Source organism: Piliocolobus tephrosceles, chromosome 8 (assembly GCF_002776525.5).
Source record: "Piliocolobus tephrosceles isolate RC106 chromosome 8, ASM277652v3, whole genome shotgun sequence".
Taxonomy (NCBI): Eukaryota; Metazoa; Chordata; class Mammalia; order Primates; family Cercopithecidae; genus Piliocolobus; species Piliocolobus tephrosceles.
This window is the reverse complement of record NC_045441.1, coordinates 131,653,081-131,673,730: the sequence shown is the minus strand read 5'-3', so window position 1 is coordinate 131,673,730 and position 20,650 is coordinate 131,653,081. Positions and strand designations below refer to the sequence as shown.

The window sequence follows — 20,650 nt, the reverse complement described above, 5'->3', positions numbered from 1 at the left end:
CCTTCCCTCCCCTTTATTCCCCCATCTCTCTGTCTCTTTCTTTCTAGAAATTCACTCCTAGAACCATGATTTCTCTTGGTGAAAATGAAGAAAGCACTTCCTTTGCTTGTGTATCTTGGTGATTAAATAAAATTACTGATGTAAAGCGTGAAATATAGAACTTGACGTACAGTATGGAATAAAAAGAGTTACACTGCTAAGTGTTTTGAAACTGACAAATTAAGTCAATGTCAAAACTGAAAAATTATGTCTAGTTCTTAAAAATGTTTATGTCCTTTGGATGACAGAGTCTTAGTTTCTGAGCATAGCCTGGGATGTTTCATGCTATCCCTACAATCCTCCCCTATTTCCATCCTCAACTTGCAGAATGCCTTAGAGCTGACCTGTTCACTGTACCGGTAACATGTTTCCCTTCCCAGCCCACCGCTGCTTCCAAGGCAGGTCTGGAGGATGTTTTTGGACTGAGAGGCTGTGGCTCTGCATTGATGTGGGTGGTGAGCTGGCACAGAAATAAGCTGCTGAGTCTTCTTGCTCTGCCTGCTGGATCCTCAGGATGCTGGGGCCCTCTTTGGGAAATTCAGCAGAAAACCGTTCCTTTGGCATTCCTGACTCATCTATGATTTTTTCTCTCTGGAGATAAACCATGAATTTCAGACCTTCCTCTGGGAGCTGCCGATACCAATAAACATAACTGTGTCCTTTCATTGGGTTGCATCTCAGTCTTGCCTCCTGTCCCCTCCTCCTGACCAGGTGTCTTGGGTTCTGTGTGATGCCGGCATTTGAGAGACCTCAGAGGAGAAGAGACTGCGTGAGACAGAGTTGTAATGGCAGAAGGATGAATGTCTTACAGTGAAGGAGCCTGTTTGAAGTCTCCTGCATTCCTTTAAAAACTCACATGAATTTTGCTTTTTACTCCATAATGCAATTATTTGTTTTCATATAAAGGTCAATACCTTTCACAAAATCTTTGGTCAACACAGAGGTCCAGAGTGTATTTGAGACTCTGCTGTAGAGCCCAAAATGAAGCCCAGCGATGGTGATCCTTTAGTTTAAAACTCACCTGTCCCCAGAAGACAGATGACCACACAGGAGAGGACTCTGGTGTCCATGGCAGAGTTGGGCATGGAGGGAGCCCGCAGGCAGGGCCGGGAAGACAGTTGCTGCAGCACGTCGGGGAACCAGACCTCACAGCTGCCGCCTACAAGACACATCTTCCTGTGAGGTCACATTTCCAGGGGGTCCTATGGTTTCTAGAACCAATCTTGTATGTGAGTTAAGTGGTAGATCTTACAGACTACAGGCCGCCATACCCAGATCATGTATACTTTTTTTTTTTTCCCACAAATGGAGTCTTGCTGTTTGCCCAGGCTGGTTCCAAATTCCTGGGCTCAAACAAATCCTCCCACCTCAACTTCCCAAGTAGCTGATCTCTCCACTATTCTTATTTTTTGTTCCTTTATTTTCCTTTTATTGACTCATATCATCTTTCTATTTTCTGGCTGTTGCTGAGTAGAGGTATTGACAAGAGGTGATATGTAGATGCGCCCATTAAGAGACAAGGAAGTGGACACCCACACTGCTGGAGGGAAAATTAGAGACACAATGATTTGACATTGTTTCAGTTTGCTTTTTCGCTCCCACACCTCATCTAAGGGATGGTTTCAAGCATTTGGAGGGAACTTTAAGATTTGTAATTCACTTCTGTCACCTTTGCTTATTCCACTTGAATTTTCGATATAAGTAATTCAAAAAAGCAAACCCTAGAAAAACTTCCCCCTCTGACTTCAGGTCCCCTTCTTCTGCATACCTATCAGGACCCCTTATTCTGTAGTCATGCATGGGATGCCTGTGTTTGAGAGCTCTTCCTTCCTCCTTTATTTTTTTGAGACGGAGTCTCGCTCTGTTGCCCAGAGTACAGTGGCGCGATCTCAGCTCACTGCAAGCTCCACCTCCCGGGTTCACCCCATTCTCCTGCCTCAGCCTCCCGAGTAGCTGGGACTACAGGTGCCTGCCACCATGCCTGACTAATTTTTAGTAGAGACAGGGTTTCACCATGTTAGCCAGGATGGTCTCGATCTCCTGACCTCATGATCTGCCCACCTCGGCCTCCCAAAGTGCTGGATTACAGGAGTGAGCCACTGCGCCCAGCCCCTTCCTCCCATTTTTGTGTCCTTTCTTATCCTGTAGCATTGAATAAAAATTATGTGGAAGTCTGCTTTGTCCCAGGCATAGTGAAAGAAAGATACAGGAAGGAAGGCACAATCTCACTCCATTGGATAGGCACCCCAGAGGAGTTAGGTGTGTGACTTGTGCCTCTAGGACCCTCCACACTTTGGCTAATAAATAAGGTCATGTTAACGTTTAGTGTCCAAATAGTAATGACTCATGGTCTTACTCATATCAGGATCTTAGAGATCCAAAAATATAGTCTTTTTTCTGATGTTGGAGCTGTAATTTTGAATATTTTCATGTTGAGGTGTCAACATTTTCTTTAAAATTGAAATATAATTTGCATGCCATAACATCTACCCTTTCAAATATATAATTCAGTGGTTTTTAGTATATTCATAAAGCGGCAACCATCACCATGAATTGCAGAATATTTCTATCACCTCAGAAAGAAATTCTTTATCATTAGATGTCATTTCAAATTTATGCCTTCCCACAGCCCATGGCAATCATTAATCTATTTTCTGTCTTTAAGGATTTGCCTATTTTAGGTTTTTTTTTGTTTTGTTTTGTTTTTTTTTTTTTTTTTTTTTGAGACAGGGTCTTGCTCTATTTCCAGGCTGGAGCGCAGTGGTGTGATCTCGGCTCACTGCAACCTCTGCCTCCCGGGTTCAAGTGATTCTCCTGCCTCAGCCTCCCGAGTAACTAGGACTACAGGCATGCACCACCATGCCCAGCTAATTTTTGTATTTTTAGTAGAGATGGGGTTTCACCATGTTGGCTAGGATGACCTCGTGATCCACCTGCCTCGGCCTCCCAAAGTGCTGGGATTACAGGCGTGAGTCACTGCACCCAGTCTATTCTAGACATTTTATATAAATGAAGTCCAATAATATGTGCCCCTTTGTGCCTGTCTTCTTCGCTTTGTATAGCTTTTCAATGTTCATCCATGGTAGAGCATGTATCAATGCTTTGTTCCTTTTTATGACCAGTTTTATTTTATAAATCTATTTAGTTAATCCACTCATCAATTGTTGGATATTTTTACTTTTTGACTAATATGAATAATACTGTTTGAAATGTGTGTATAAATTTTTTATGTGAACATATTTTTTATTGTCTTGGTGGTATACCTAGGAGAGGGATGGCTGGGTTACATGGTCATTCTATGTTTAACTTTTGAGTAACTGCTGGACTGTTTTACACAATGGCACCGGCAATTCTTGAGGGTCCCGATTTCCTCACATCTATGCCTATACCTGTTATTGTCTGGGTATCTTTATTACAGTCTACTGGGTGTGAAGTGGTATCTCATTGTGATTTTGATTTGCATTTCACTAACAACTAATGATGCTGAGCATCTTTCATGTATTTTTTGGCCATTTGCAGATATTTGTTGGAGACATGTTTAGATCCTTTCTCATTTTAAAATTAGGTTGTCTTTTTATTATTGAGTTGTGAGAGTTCTTTATATATCCTTGATACAATTCCCTGTGAGAGATATGATTTGCAAGTATATATCCATTTTGGGGTTGTCTTTCTTGAAAGTGTCCTTTGAAGTGCAGACTTTAAAAAAATTGATTAAGTCCAATTTGTCTTTTTCTTTGGTTGCCTGTGTTTTGAGTTTCATATTCAAGAAGTCACTGCCTACTCTGAAGGATAAGTCCCTGGATGGCCTTGGCAATGCGGATCCTCCTTTTCTCTTTTATAGTTCTTAAGAATAACTGTAGGATGTGCTAGCTAGCAATACCACATCCTGTGATAAAGAGGAATTGGCAGGAAAATCCCGGCCTCTGTTCTTGTCTCTCCTGGAACAGGATGTCCTGCAGTGCTTTAACCCATTAAATGTAACCCCTGGGTTTAAAATCCAGGGCAGAGTGCATTTTCAGAGTCTCTCAGCTGCAGTGCAACTTGAGGCATATGCAGGCAAGATTCCATCCATCCTGGGTAGTTTTTCTGAGCCTTGGGAGACAAACTCACCACGAATCCTAAGCTTCTACTGTCTTTTGCTGCCTATCTGTGAGTAATACAGTTGCTTTGCTCAACTTGTTTTATGAATCATGCAAATGATGGAAATTGCAGTTCAAGATGCAGTGGGCTGAAGTGGTGGTTGGCATGGTGATGACCTCTGCTATCCTTCATGCATTTCTCTGTGGAAAATTAACACAATTCCCTGGGATTAGTAACAGTGCACAGCAAATCTGCTTCACATATACCTGTGAGAATAGATGGTCAGGCAGATAAGAGCAGGGCAAGAGAGACGCGCCCCCTGGCCACCAAACACACACACACACACACCAGAATGTCAGGTGATCATCAGGTGATGCTCAGGTGACTGTCTCTCAAAGATGGTAATTGGTCACAGTCAGCATAGGAAAGACAATTTCCACATAGATAAAAAAACATCTGAAGCTGGTGATCAGCAGCTTCCTGATAAGATCTCTGGAGTTGGGCGGGTGGGCTCAAGCATGTGCACAGAGGCTAAATGGCGGAGTTTAACTAACATATGACTCAATGAACACCCCACTGGTGAGGGAAAAATGCCTCAAGTGAGCATGCGCACAACTCCAGTAAGAACACTACACGCACAGCCCCTCCCAAGTGCTGACAGGCCACTGAGTACACAGACAGCTTGCCCCAAGGAAAAAGCATCAAAGGAGGAGAAACACAAACCCTAGAACCATGGTGATGTGTAAAACCCCAAGTCAAGGGCTAACCAGGGCACTTAGGTCTCTCAGGTCACCCGCTTGGCCCTCTTCCAAGTGTACTTTGCTTCCTTTACTCCTGCTTTAAAACTTGCCTGGGTCTTTCCTCTGCCTTAAACTTCTGCCCCTTGGGCAAATTCTTTCCTCCTAGGAGGTAAGAATTGAGTTTACTGCAGACCCATATGGATTTACTGCTGGTTACATACACACCAAGGCCACAAATATGTATACCTATGCCTTCCTCCAAGAGTTTTAGCTTTTACATTTAGGTCTTTGATTCATTTTGAGTTATTTTTTGTTTATGGTATGAGACCAGATCCAACTTCACTCTTGTGCACATACATACACAGTTTTCTCAGTACCATTTACCATTCTTTCCCCATTGAATGGTCTTAGCTGGCACTCTTGTCTAAAATTAATTGCCCACAAATTTATGAATTTGTTTGAGGGTTCTCAATTATTTTCCATTGATCTATATGTTTATCCTGTTTCAGAACCATACTGTTTTGAATAATGTAGTTTAGTAATAAGCTTTGAAATTGTGAAGTGTGAGTTACTCAACATTTTTTCTACTTTTACAACATTGTTTTGGATGATCTTGGTGTTTGGGCCTTCCATGTGAATTTTTACTTTGTTTTGTCAATTTCCAAAAATAAATTACAACCAGAATTTTGAAATTTTGATAGAGATGAATCTATAGATCAATTTGGGGAGTGTTGCCACTTAACAATGTTAAGTCCGCCAATCCATGAACACAGAGTATCTTTCTATTAGGTCTTCAATTTCAACAATATTTTACACCTTTCAGTCTACAAGTCTTTTCTGTTTTTTTTTGTTTGTTTGTTTGTTTAATTTATGCCAAGATATTTTATTATTTTGTTGCAATTATTCACATGATTCTGCTCTTAATTGCATTTTCATCTCATTGCTAACATATAGACATACAACAGAACTTTTGGTATTAATCTTTTATTCTGCACCTTGCTGAACTTGCCTATTAACTCTAGTGGAGTTGTGTGTGTACATGTATATGTGTGTGAGAATTCCTATTTTCTGTGCACAAGATTATGTCAAGTGTCAACTGTAATTAGAAATTATTTTATGTCTTCCTTTTTAGTCTGATTATCTCTTATTTTCTTAAAATGACTAATTTCTCTGGCTAGAATGAGGTTATTGCATGTTGACTTTTTTTTCTTTCAGTACTTTAAAAATGATGCTTTTCTATTTTTTTCCACTGGATATCCCAGAAAAAAAAATTTGTCTGTACTTTGCTAGACTTACCTGCTCCCAACAGACAAAAGCTTTATGGAAGAATTTCCACTCACCTGTTACAGGGTGCGGCAGAGAATGCACACCTGCAACTTCAGGTACCAGCTCTGAGAATGGTGAGAAATGATGCTGAACTTGGAGTTCCGCATGGATTCACATGCAGATTTTGTTTATTCTATTAAAGGACAGAAGCCATAGATGAATGGTTCCTGGATTAGATGAAGATCTATTCTAAATTTAAAAATTTTAGATTCTCTATGGTCTAATTTTAAGCTAGTTTTCTTGGTGTGTGTGTGTGTGTATGTGCATATAAGCCCTGAAGTGTAAGGCAGCAGTGAGTGAGGTTACTGGTCATAGAATGAGCAGATAGTGAGTTTGTTTTGATTATAAGGATAGATGTGAGGGTATCTCAAATGTGCCTCAATTTCAAAATGACCCCATTTGAATTTGTATGTCTCCTTTATTGAATATTCTCTTTCATCTGTGTTCCCTGGATTTGTTGGCCATATTTTCATTCTTGAAATCCGAGGGTCACCTTAATCCCTCTAATCTCCCTCACTTTTTACAGCAGACAGTATTAAAATTTTGTTCATTCTATATCCCAAGAGTTTATTCTCCTCTTTCGAATTCTTTTACTATTGTTTCAGTTCAAAGTCTCATAATTTCCTGTCTAGGCAATTCCAATAATTAACTTTTTCTTTAAGAAATTTATTTTATTGTTTGTGCTATGAGACTTACCCTGCTAACACATTTTTGAGTGTATGATACAGTATTGTTAGCTATACGTTAAATGTGCTACCTTTTTTCTTTCCCATTTTAACATCCCTCCATTTAGTTGCTTTTGACAACTTTGTCTAATATATAGATGGCTTATTTTCTTGCTCAATAATATGAAAAGATCATTTTTGAAATCAAAAGACAATTAAAAATCTTTGGATTCTCTATGGCTTAATTTTAAGCTACTTTTCTTGACTTCACCCCTAATAACATTACACTGTGCTCTGGTTTTGCTGACCCCATGTGTGCCTTCCCACTTCAGTGACAGTTCTGCTCCCTCCTCAGCCTAAACCTTCATATTCTCATTCCAATAGCCAGTGCAAGCATCATTCAAGGTTGCTTTAAAACATTCTTTTCCACCAATATTCTTGGTTTTCACCTCTAACTCTGAGCAAATGCAGCACTTTCTTTATGTCTATCTAATGGGATTTCCCTCAGCTGCTACCACTTATGTTTAAGTGTGTGTGCATGTGTGTGTGTGTATGTGTGTGAGTGTATCTGTGTGAGTGTAGCTGTCTGTGAGTGTAGCTGTCTTTCTTCCCACTAAATGGTATGTTCCTAGAAGGAAAAGTCTTATTCTTCTTTGTGTTGTTAATAACATTTATCATAGTGCCTGATGTTCGGGAGCTATTAGTTAATAACTCTCTAAATTAATTAAATTTCCCATTAGTCAAGACTGAGTTTATCCTCCCTAAAATTTCTAAGCAAGTTAACCTCAAAAGACACAAATCACTTTTTTTCTCTTTCCTGCGTCATTCTCCCTTTAGCCGAGAAGTTACTTGAGTGCTTATAATGTAATGGCATGGGTCTGGGGCTACTGGGTCTTCTCAAGAGCTCTAAGATTGACATGTACACCGGTTCTACTAGATAACTGAAGCCAGGATAATTTCCTATTGCAAACAGGTGATTGCGTTACTCTGAGTAGCTGGTGTTATAGGGGTAGCTTGCAGAGTCATTTTAGGTAACAGATATTTTGCTGTGAATAAATGTATTAGCCTTGGGCAGACTGTCTACAAATGCTTAGGAATTACTTTTTCTGACCAACCATTTTACTCTAAGCAGCTATAAGCAAGCTGTGGCTCCATTCTTGGATTTATCAATGCCACAATATGAGACATTCCTCAATGTCTTCCTAAGCTTGTCTTATTCTCAACTTCTGATTGGATATTGTCCTTTCTAGATGACTGAAAGACTGAAAAAAAGGCAGGAACTGCAGAAAGAGCAGAAGAGTAAGCCTAATGATGCAGTCATCAGTGAAAAGCTTCAAGCCAGGTCCCAGAACATCTGGAACTGGAATGCCCCACCTGCCCCCAGTAGAAAAGGCCTCGTAACAAAGAATCTGGGGCCAAGGGCAGGACCAGTAGATATGTCCCATAAATAAGGGAGAGCGCTTATGTCTGTCTCTCTGTGGTTTCTCCACCCCAACCCCAATAGCCTGGCACATCACAGTCCTTGCATTAGCTCCTCCCTGTCAAGAAGCCCTACCTCCTGTGCAGCCTAAGTCAGGTGTCAGAAATGGTCAAAACAGCCACTCCACTAAATCCTAAGTACCTGAAGCTGGGTCTTAAGCATTGGCACTTTGTATCTACTCATCATCAATCAAAGTAGCTATGGCAGGTCACCATGGTAACTGTTCAATCTCATGCCAGCCTTCCCAAGCGTCAACATTTCTGTTTAGCCACAAGCAATGGCACTAGCATTTGTCCACACTATTGACAAGTTTGGTGGTCACTGTATAGGAAGGAGAAATAATGTGCTGCGTTCAAACCTGTAGGAACTGTTCTTATTCTTGTCTTTCTCCAGATAGCTTGTAGTTTGTCTTCGAGCAATATTTCTGTACCTTTCAGCTTCCTATTTTCAACTTCCATTAGTCATCCTTCAGCTGTCATGCCCCTGGGCTTTTTCTCTCTGCTTGTTCTAGTTCCTTTCTCATTCTTTTATATATATATAATAATAATATGTGTGTATGTGTAGGTGTATATATATATTATATACACATCCACACACACACACACATTTTATTTATTTATTTATTTATTTATTTATTTTTGAGAGGGAGTTTCACTCTGTTGCCTGAGGTGGAGTGCAGTGGTGTGATCTCAGCTCACTGCAAGCTCTGCCTCCTGGGTTCATGCCATTTTCCTGCCTCAGCCTCCTGAGTAGTTGGGACTTTAGGCGCCCGCCACCACGCCCGGCTAATTTTTTGTATTTTTTAGTAGAGACGGGGTTTCACCGTGTTAGCCAGGATGGTCTCAATCGCCTGACCTCGTGATTCGCCCACCTCAGCCTCGCAAAGTGCTGGGATTACAGGCGTGAGCCACCGCGTCTAGCCTTAAAATATATATATTATTTTAATTTGTATTCTTTTTTGAAAATTTCTTTTTTTTTTTTTTTTTAGTTTTTAGAGACAGGGTCTCATTCTGTGACCCAGGCTGGAGTTCGGTGGCATGATCATATCTCTGCAGCCTCGAACTCCTGGGATCGAGCAACCCCCGGCCTCAGCTTCCTGAGTAGCTAGAACCACAGGTGTCAGCCAGCGCACCCACCACAGGTGTCAGCCAGCGCACCCAGCCCTTTGTCATTCTTAATTCAACATGATGATGGTAGAGCAAATAGAATTAAATAAAATCCCTGATTACAAATGCCAGCTCTACAATCGGCTTAGTGTACATCCTGCACTTCCCCTCCCTAAACTTCAATTTCTTTTTTAGTAAAATAGGAATAAGTAATATAATTTTGAGTTGCTGGTATGGATGAAATGAAATACTATATGTGAAATATCTAGCATGGTACTTCACATATAGCGATATCCTGCCTAGTTTTTTTGCCCTCTTCAACAAAGCCCATGCCACCTCTAATGAATATTACAATATGTTCTTCTAGGAGATTATTGAGCTGATTTAATGTAACTGTTGTGATGATACACTATTTTTGCTCAGAAAGAAACTAAGGTCATTCTTGTAATCTTACTAGAAAAAAAGTTATTCCTTCATTTCCAATCTTTGCCCTGAAACGTACCCATAGTTGTGAGACATTGGACAAATTATTACTCTTTTTGAGCCTAAAAATTGGGGATAATAATACCTACACTAATAGTTCTCTTATTCACAATTAAGGGAACAAGTCCCATGTAGCATATGGTCACAGTATCAGCATATGTTGACCACATATGGTAATTTTGACATTTATGCTGATATTGTCTGGCACGGCTGGATTGACTGAAGCAGAATGACATCTCTGGACAGATTTCTTTCCACTTGGATGGAACAAGCAAAAGAAATGCATACTTGTTGTTTGTAGTAGATTTGAAGGTATCGCACAGTATCTGGGGGTAATGACAGAATAACCAGTCACGGAGTTACTTCCGTCAGTGGTCCAGTAAGAGCCAAACCATGAAACTCAGCAAAAAGCTGGAGCACAGCAATCCTAGATAATAACACATCATAATAGTAGGCCAAACCTATGTATACTAGAGTTTGAGTTTTAGGCACCATACTAGAGATTTTCATAATTATTTTATTTAACTTAATGCTATCAGGTAGGTATTATTATTGTTATTATTGAAACAGAGTTTCACTCTCGCTGTCCAGGCTGGAGTGCAATGGCGTGATCTCGGCTCACCTCAACCTCCGCCTCCCATCTTCAAGAGATTTCCTGCCTCAGCCTCCTGAGTAGCTGGGATTACAGGCATGCACCACCATGCCCAGCTAATTTTGTATTTTTAGTAGAGATGGGGTTTCTCCTTGTTGGTCAGGCTGGTCTCGAACTCCCAACCTCAGGTGATCCACCTGCCTTGGCCTCCCAAAGTCCTGAGATTACAGGCATGAGCCACCATGCTCAGCCTCAGGTAGGTACTATTATCTTCATTTTAGAGGTGAGGAAATGAGGCATAGAGAGATTCATAGTCTTGCTCATGTTTGCATAGCATTTGAGTAGAGAAGCCAGAATTGTGGTCTGCATTATTTTATTCCAGAGCCTACACTTTTAACTACACCTTCTAGTGACCCATGGCAGGCAGTATCACATACTTAGGTGGGCAGTAGACATTTGAACGTCTTCTTGCAGCATCTGGGATGAGACTTAATGCTGTGAACACAGATAGTTCCTTTGAGCGAAAGGTATTTCCTTAATCATGAGTGAGTAGGGGTCAAAGACTATATCTATCAGAAGTCACATTGTCCAAGACAATAGGTGGAATATCACTATCTTGTTATATATTATGCATGTTGAAGGGACATTTTTATTATGTATGGAAAATATATGAAAATTTTTGTTATTTATGAAATATATATGAAACATATAAAACATGCCAAGGTGAACACCAAAGATGTTTCGGTAATTCTAAGGATTTCCAAGGCAGGCAATCAACATGCCTTCATTGAGGGAGTGTCACTGAATAGGGAAATATTTTAAGAGACCAAACAGAAGGCACAAGTTGGAAAAGAACCAAGTAAGAGAGACAGAAAGAAAATTTGGTTCAAATGATGGGCACTGGCAGAAGGGGAGAGAGAAAGGGGCTGGCCTTGTTATGAAAGCCTTGCAGTCTCTGGGAAGAGCAGGAGCTCAAATGCTCAGAGAACCTGGAAACATACAATTAAAGCATGAAAATGAAACAACAAATTACTCAGTAAACTGTAGAGTGCTAAATGAACATGAGGTACTTTTACAGCCAATGACATTGTTGGCAGTGTGGGCAGGAGACTGGAGAGAAGAAGGTGGATTTCACTGGAAGGCCAATAAGTGTATAACAATTCTTTTATCCTGTTTCACTTTTATTACTTATTTTACCCTGTTGTCACTGGCATGTGGTGACATTTATGTATTAGTAGATGAATGAGGGAAAGTCAATGTCGCTCGGTTTTCTTTACAGAGAAAACAGGTCTGGAAATATCCTGGTAGGTTTATTAGCAGGCAGGAATTGGGAAACGTTGGAACACATTGAAAGGCAGTGGGTGCTGGGCAGACGGCGACAGAAGCACTAAGAAGACCAAGCTGAGTTTTTAATTTGAGACTTCATATGCCACATATCGCTAATACAAACTGTAAGTAGGGCTGGGATATATTTAAATAGTCAAATGACAAAAAGCAGACCAATGCTATAGCTTCGTGTTTATTTCTTCTATAATTTAAAAAATCTATTTCATTAAACCGAAACAAAGAAATGAAGGTACTGCAACATTAATACACAATTTACTGTTAACAGAGATGCTATCATTTGTGTCATTATCTACAATGACCATATAGTTTAATGTTCACATTGAGACACTTTTGTATGTGAAAGAGGATGCTATTAACAATTATGCCAGGACAACAAGACTAAACCGGGATTGCGTGCTAAATCATGACGGCCACTCGCCAGACTTTCTAACATGTTCCTTTACTGCCATCTAGCAGCAGTGGAGGGGATTGCAGGAAAGGTATAACACCTTCACATACCACATTTCAAATGAGCCTCAAAGTTGTGATATATAGGGGTTATCTATAATATCCTTTGCAACCACATAGTTTCTGGATCTGTGTTATCTGCATATGTAATTATGTTCATATTTACCAGCCGGTAGTGATGTCTTCCATAGCAACCCTAATTATCACATGCGTAAAATAGCTATAGATAGATAGATTATACATACACACATATATTTATATATAAAATATATTTTATATTTGTATTAAATAATATTTACATAAAATATATTTGCATATATTTGTATGAAAATCTTATGTGATATAAATATTTATATTGATATCAATAATATATATTTATTGATATAAATTTATTCATATACAATGTTATAAATTTTATGCTTATATTAAATATAATTAAATATTTATGTTAAATGTATATATAAATATTCTAATATTTGTATAAATAAATAAATAGTGAGCCAAATAATCACAGTTGTATCAGGTCTTAGAGACTAATTAGAGCAAGTCTAATTAGTCTAATTTTGAAGAGGAGGACACTGAGTCCCAGAGAAGTAAGGGCATTTGCCAGGATTTCACAGCTGAAGGGGAGTAAACAGAACCAGATTTGGGATTAGAAAGCAATTTTTCTGACTCCTCCAGTGTCTGTGAGTCTAGGGCCTGCAAGAGAGAGAAAGGAACAGTTGAGTGTTTGTAATAACGGAATAAAACGTCGTGCTCCCCTGGGCAGCCTTGTGAGGAACTGAATTTGCTAGGACAGTCCCCGAGTGGGGATTTCAGTCAGTGTTTCTCTGGCATCCATCCCCTAAGAGGGTCGTGTTGCCATCTGCCTTGCGGTTTGCTTTAGTCACTGCCCTCCAGGGAAAGTTGGTCTTGTTGAGGCGGCGGATCTGCAGTAGTCAACTAGTCAACAGGCTGTTCCACAAATGTACATATCATTGTCTCTGTTGGGGTATGTTGGTGGGGGAAGAGTTTGCAGGAGAACTGTGTTTGAGATAAAATCAGTGGGAATGTTTTTGTGTTTTGGTAAGTAATATCAACCTCAGATATCTGGTCTCTGCACTTGGAGATTGGTTTGGGAACCCTTCCTTCTAAACATGTGGATTCCTCCTAATCCACAGAATGTCTTGTTCTGTATTTGGGTAGTTTCGGGAGCCCATTGCCCAGTGTACCCATCATGACCATTTAAGACATTAATTCATGGTCTTATACTCTCCTGGTAGCAGCTGCAGCCACAACAATCAACTCGCTTCTTTCTTCTGGGGTAGGAAGATGAGGAATAGGCTTTTTCAAATGTCTTCTTGAAGTTCAATGGGGAGGAGAGCAGCCAGAAGGTTTGCACACTGGAGGGAACTGACTCAGGCACGCTGTGCCACCGCTACTGCAGAGATACACGGCTGAGTCCCTCGGCTCTGCGGGATGGATCTTCAGCATGGAAGACGTTCTGTTAGGTCTTTCAGCTGTGAATCGTTCCTTGGGCATCCCTGAATCAACTTCAATGTTTTGGTATTGGGAGGAAATCAGAAACTTCATTTCTTGCCTCAGATTCTGTCGGTACCAGTGAACAAATATGTGACCAGAAGATGGATCGTACCTCAGAATCACCTCCTGTCCCATCTCGGTGACCTTGTGTCCAGGGGTCTGGCTGTCTGCAGGCTCCGAGTGTCCTGTGGAAGAAGACAGAAGCCATAGAAGGTGAAGGGAAGCCCAAAGAAAACATCTTTTTTTTTTGTTTCTTTTTGACAGGATCTTTCTCTGTTGCCCAGGCTAGAGTGGAATGTCGTGATCTCTGCTCACTGCAGCCTCCACCTCCCAGGTTCAAGTGACCCTCCCACCTCAGCCTCCCAAGTAGCTGGGACTACAGGAGCACACTACCACAGCCAGCTAATTTCTGTATTTTTTGGTAGAGAAGGGGTTTAGCATGTTGACCAGGCTGGTCTCGAACTCCTGACCTTGGGTGATCCACTCACCTCAACCACCCAAAGTGCTGGGAGTATGGCTGTGAGTCACCACACCCAGCCAAAAACACCTTTTATGCAAGTTTTTATGTATACCTGGACTCACCTGCCCCCAAGAGACACAGGGTCACCCAACAGAGGAGCCAGATATCCATGGTGAGGTCAGGCAGGGCAAGGCACTCCCAGCGATGGGTTCTGATGTGCAGTAACAAAGACCAGTGAAAGTTCTGGGTTCCCTTGGCCCCATGAGGTAGGATCTGGCCATGACATCATGTCCTCAGCAACACCCACAACCTCAGGGCACTTTCTATAGGAGATGGGGATCCTTGGTTCAAATATTTGGCCTCATCCTTATTTTGCTACACAGATGATGTTAAACAAGGCTCCAATCCCACTTGCAGGTGCTTAGGAAAGTTGAAGATTAAGGAAAACATGCGAGGAAGTGCAAAAGGAAAGAGGAGAAAGTGAGAATAAAAAAATGAACAAAATTGTAAAACACTACAGAAGATTTGCAATGTTATTAATCTTATGAAGTCCTCAGGGCAGAACTTTAGCACAAACAGAAATACTCAAGAGCAATAATATACATTCCTAAAACCCACCAACAAGAAATTTCGACTCTGAAATTCTGACCCTGTCCTAGAATATACCTGTTTAACCCCTCCCTCAGGTGACACTGAGAAAAGTTGTCTCAGACCACACTTCACAATTTTTTCTTTTCTTTTCTTTTGAGACAGAGTCTCTCTCTGTTGCCCACGCTGGAGGGCAGTGGTGCAATCTCGGCTCACTGCAACCTCTGCCTCTGAGGTTCAAGAGATTCTCCTGCTTCAGCCTCCTGAGTAGCTGAGATTACAGGATCCCGCCACCATGCCCAGCTAATTTTTGTATTCAAAAATTTTTCAGTAGAGATTTTTAAAAGGCTAAGCAAAAAAGAAGACCATTTTCCCATTAAACTAGAATGTTAAACTTTAAATAGAATGAGAAGAATTTTCCTGGGAAAGAGAATATTAAATGGATAGATTTAGTTTCTGGGAACTGCATTGAAAACAAAAAGAACAGAGAGAAAATGAGAAACCTCGTTGAAAATGATGTAAATGGAACTGAGCAAAAATTAATGCTTAGGACTTAGGGCATGGTCAGTATTGTCAAGAGCTTCAAAGAGATCAAGCGGGCAAAGAAACACACATGTGTCTTTTGGTCTGATAAGCATGTAATTTTAATCTTTAAGAAAACAGTTTTGTTAGAATGGAAATATTTCAAGAAAAAGCTGAAGATGGCATCTAGAGGAGTGACTTCTCTGTAACAAAAGCAAAGATGTAGACACCAACAGCAAGACTGGGCTTGAGGGAGAGAAGGAAAAGGAACTTGAAATGAGAAGGTATAATATTAAATAGATCAGAAAAGTGATAAAGTGAGAACTTCTGTTTGCAGGGTTCAGAGTGATTTTTTTTTCTGAAGAAAAGAAGTAACTTTAGACTTCTGAAAGTAAGACAACTGGGTTCAACTTATACTGAAAGAAGAGTAGATGTTACTGGAGAGAATAAAGGAACTTCTCTCAAGGCGAATACTATGTGGTGACCACATCTGTAAATAGATTGGATTATCAAATTTTAGCAGAGTTATTTTGAATTCTATAACTGCTCAACATAAGTGTAGTCTCCTGCCTAGGTAGAGTTGATACCATAATGCTTCATTAGGAATATTGATGTTGAATACATTGCTGCTCATTGTAATTTGAATCATATACCTAAAGATTTTTTAATTGTCTGTGCATTAATGTGTTTTACACCAAGAGCACATTAATCTGTTCTCCTTCAGTGCCATAAAGGCCAGTTAGCGAATTTGTGGGAGCTGAAGTTGTCACACTTAAAATGAACATGCTTTTTGTGTTATCTAGGTTTAATTTCTTTTTTTCTTCTATTTTATTTTATTTTTATTTATTTATTTAAGACGGAGTTTCACTCTTGTTGCCCAGGCTGGAGTGCAGTGGCGTGATCTCGGCTCACCACAACCTCCCCCTCCCAGGTTCAAGAGATTCTCCAGCCTCAGCCTCCCGAGTAACTGGAATTACAGGCATGTGCCACCACACCTGGCTAATTTTGTATTTTTAGTAGAGATGGGGTTTCTCCATATTGGTCAGGATGATCTCGAACTCCCAACCTCAGGTGATCTGCCCTCCTTGGTCTCCCAAAGTGCTGGGATTACAGCCGTGAGGCACCACACCTGGCCGGCTTAATTTCTTAAAGAAAGATTAACCCGAACTTTTACGTGGTCTGATATTGTTCTAAATACTAAGGTTTTGATCCTCTCTCCAAACCTTCTCTTTTCCCAAGGTCTCCATATTCCAGAAAATGTATTAATTATCCCTGACTTCTCACTTGTGATGGGTGCCTATTGGATGTTCTGACTGGATTCCACCCCTTGAAATCCTTGGTCCACAAGGTCAGAGGGACAGGCTCCCAGACACCACCTTGTTCAAAATAACTCAATTCCCTTGGATTTCCAAGAGCACATTATTGAGTAAAGCAGGATCACATTTCCCCCCACCCCTGCACTCTAGATTTGTAATCTAGCATGAGAGAAAGTCAGGTTAGTCTCGATTGACTGGAGGACTAACATCTGAATCTGCAATTTTCTAATCACTGTGAGACCTAAGAAACAGCAAAGACTACTTATAATAAAAGAGAACAATGAGGCGGACAAGGTATAAAAAAATGAGTTGTCAGTTGGCCATGCCATGGTTCTAAAGTTTCTTTCTTTCTTTCTTTTTTTTTTTTTTTTTGGAGACAGAGTCTCGCTCTGTCACCCAAGCTGGAGTGCAGTGGTGCTATCTCGGCTCACTGCAAGCTCCGCCTCCCGGGTTCACACCATTCTCCTGCCTCAGCCTCTGGAGTAGCTGGGACTACAGGCACCTGCCACCACACCTGGCTAATTTTTTTTTTTTAAATACAGATGGGGTTTCACCATGTTAGTCAGGATGGTCTTGATCTCCTGACCGTGATCCGCCCGCCTCAGCCTCCCAAAGTGCTGGGATTACAAGCGTGAGCCACCGGTTCTAAGGTTTCATTGCAGTTTATTTCTGGGAAGTTCCTGTGTTCTTGCTTTGTGGTTCTATGGGACATACATTTAGGCTTATAATACATTCCCCTTTGGCTTAAGCTAGCTCTAGTTTCTGTTATTTCCTTCCAACCTAGTACACCACCTGCTTCCTGAGCTGGGTCTGTGATGAGTTTGTGCCCTAAGATTAGCTAATATTTAACACTGTGGATTGACTGCTGGCACAAAAATACGTGGCTGAATCCTTCAGCTTCGTAGCCTGGATCTCAAGGCTACAGGGTGAATTTCGGGGGCACTTAGCTGAAAATCTTTCCTTGGGCATCCCTGTTTCATCAACGACATTTTCATTCTGGAAGGAAATCAAGAACTTGAACTCTTTTTTCAGGACCTGTTGGTACCAAAAAACATAACTGTGTCCTGTTATTGGGGCACAATATAATTTTGCTTTCTGTCCTTCCCCTTTGACAAGATGTTTTGGAGTCTGGGTGACTTCTTCACCAGGAGAACCTGTAAAGAAAGCAGATGGGAGTTGGAGACTGAGCCCATGAGGGAGTTGGATGACATGGATGAAAGGCTTAGAGCAGGGAGCTGACGATTGCAGAACAGGGACTTACCTGCAGCCAGGAGACAAAAGACTGTGAGGCAGGTGAATATGGGGCTCATGGCAGAATCAGGGGAAGAGCAGGCAGCAGAGGCAGGCGGCTCTCTGTGTGGCTCTCTCCGCCTCTATCGGCAGCTTCTCTGTGACGTGATCACTTCGTAGAATCCAATTGCCTTTGGCATCCTGCTGTATACAAGTAACACAAATTAGCAGGATATAGGAAACAATTGTATTCAGCCACTGGAAAGCAGGCAGCACAGAACTGTGATTCTGCCAAAGCACCAAAACATGGGGGCAATTTCTACACACACAGAGTGGGGAACAGAGCAATAGAGCATGGCAAATTTTGAGTTGCAGAAACAGGTTACAAAATCAGCAGGGGCTGAGGCAGCTAGAATTTTCAAGGAAAGACCACCAGAGAGGAGGAAGCTGCACAAGAACTCCAGATGTCTGGAGGAATTATCTTAAATTTTTGGTTAAACGGTAATCTGTGTCTGTGTAGGAAAAAGCTTTAAAAGGCATTGGAGAGAAACCCCAGAAAGGCTTCACCAGCATCCACAGAATGTCCATGCTCTAGTAATGAGACAAAATTAGGCTAGAGCAGGAGTTGGTGAACTACAGCCCACGGTCCAGGCACCTATTTCTGTAAACTGTTTTAGGGGTAGGGGGCAGGAGGGTAGAGGTAGTTCCAGAATGCCTGCGTGAGGAGCTTTAAATATCCTCGCCCCAGAGAAAAAGACGTAACTGCTGAAAATTTAAAAATAACCATTGGGGATCTCTGAAAATTCTTGAGTCACGATCAATTACCTGAATCTGACCTTGGGTTAATACTTCTTGGCCTCTTAGAGAGTTGGAAACATCTAGTGTTGTTCATCTCTATAGGTGGTGATGTAATAAACTATTTCATAGTAGGGATATCTGCATTGTCTTTCAAAATTAAAATGAGAATGAGGACACATTCATTCTCATCCTCTGAAACCAACAATCTATAGCTAGGAGGTACCAATTCGTTCTTATACTTGTGAACCTTATGCACTCAAACATCCATTTTTCTAGTCCATCATTATAAGTATTTTAGCCCACTAAAGACCATAAGATAGTGGCTTTTAGAAAGCTATTCTGGTAGATTTCAGAAATCCCATTTCTTCTGAACAAGCTGTGGTACTTTATATTTTGTATTACTATTAAAAATGTAAGTCAGACTCTAATAATTCTAATATATCTTTTAAAGTACCACATCTAACGTTTAAATATAATTCCTGTTTATATGCCACATAAGTGGTTCATCAACAGATTTATATTAGGGAAAATAGTTAAATGCGTTGTAAATAATGCATGACCCAGGCAATTTATTTGTCTTAAATTCTGGTGCAAAGTTTTAGCAGTTCGAATTTTCCTACTTGATGAGAAAACTGCAAGACTGCATCCATGTTCCTATGAGGGAAGTTTCTTCTCTTTCTTAGGGCATGGATTCATGAGAGTGAGGTTCTGTCTTGTCTAGGCTTGCCCTTGCCAAATGCAGAGAGCTATACAGCTGTAGGATTCCTTACAAGTCTAGATGATACAGATGTCTGCCAGACTGGGTTTGCACTGGCCAGTGTTAAGGTAACAGGTTCCTTCTTATCCAGAGTGGCATTGTTCTCATCATGTACATCTCTTTGGTTTATAACTTCCAGGAGTTTAAAACAAGTCTCTCTGGCTTGTTTATTACCTTATTTCCAGAACTGAAACAATGTCTGTTACACAGGCGTTCCTAAATACATATTTGCTGAACAAATGACATAAGAATGAACATCAATAGGCAGTCTAAGTCCTGAGTCTTCTTTACAGCATTGTAAGTTTCATCACTCACATCTGAGTGTCACCTGTTTCTATCTCTGTAATCAGGATATCCACAGAGTCTGTGGGACTAGAGTCTAGGAGCAGGGCCTGGAGAGGAAAATGGGGGTGAATATTGGACTACCAGAGGAAGGTGTGCAAAAAGACTACCGTGTTAGTGCCTGAGGCAGACAGGCTATCTATGCCCAGGACTCACTGCCCTCAGGAGGCAAAGGGACACACAGCAGAGGAACCTGGTGCTATAGGCAGGCTTGGAGCAGCAGCGGGCCCTCAAGCTTCAGAGCTCTAAAGGCTCTGCCTCCAAATTCTGTGTGGTGTTTCTATTTTGTCTCTATTACCTTCAGCTCTCTAAAACCCTGCACATATTTGCTTGGCAAGAAATTGGCAAGTTTTTAAGGACCAAAGAGGGGTCTCAGACTCTCAGATAAAATAAAACAGGGTTAGTTTTTCTAGGTTAAACTAATGTGTGGTCAGCACTAACAACATAACTCAGAGAATATACAGGGGGCTAGTTCATGTCTACTCTTAATGAGGAAGCCAGGCAGGCAGGAAGAAAGGGAAGAAGGAGCGAGGGAAGATTGAGAAGGACAAGAGAGAAATCTATTTTTATTGAACCTGAGCTTCCTCCGGAAAGACAGGCTTTATGCAGGTCATATAAATTAATCAGTCATCTCTAAAGAGTATGGTTCCAAATTGTATGGTTCATGCGGAAGAACCATAAAAAGGTCTAAGCCAGCCTCTCTAGCTAAATCCAGGGTTCTAGTCCCTGTGGTGAAAGTGCTAAACCTGTAGGTCTCTTCTCTCTCAGTTGGGCAGGAAGAGGGTAGGTGTATATCTGTGATACCACCACA

The 20,650-nt window shown here is 40.9% G+C and overlaps 3 gene segments (V, D, J or C); all 3 read right to left on the bottom strand.

Moving 5' to 3' along the window:
- Window positions 1-1,334, bottom strand: part of LOC111521492 — a 2,394-nt gene extending 1,060 nt beyond the window's left edge. Inside the window, 3 exon segments of the V gene segment in view lie at window positions 384-788; window positions 1,061-1,198; window positions 1,292-1,334. Coding sequence covers window positions 388-788; window positions 1,061-1,198; window positions 1,292-1,319 — 567 coding nt within the window.
- The window catches only part of LOC111532386, a 512,723-nt gene that overhangs the window by 209,875 nt on the left and 282,198 nt on the right, over window positions 1-20,650 (bottom strand).
- Window positions 1-20,650, bottom strand: part of LOC111521481 — a 514,718-nt gene that overhangs the window by 218,842 nt on the left and 275,226 nt on the right.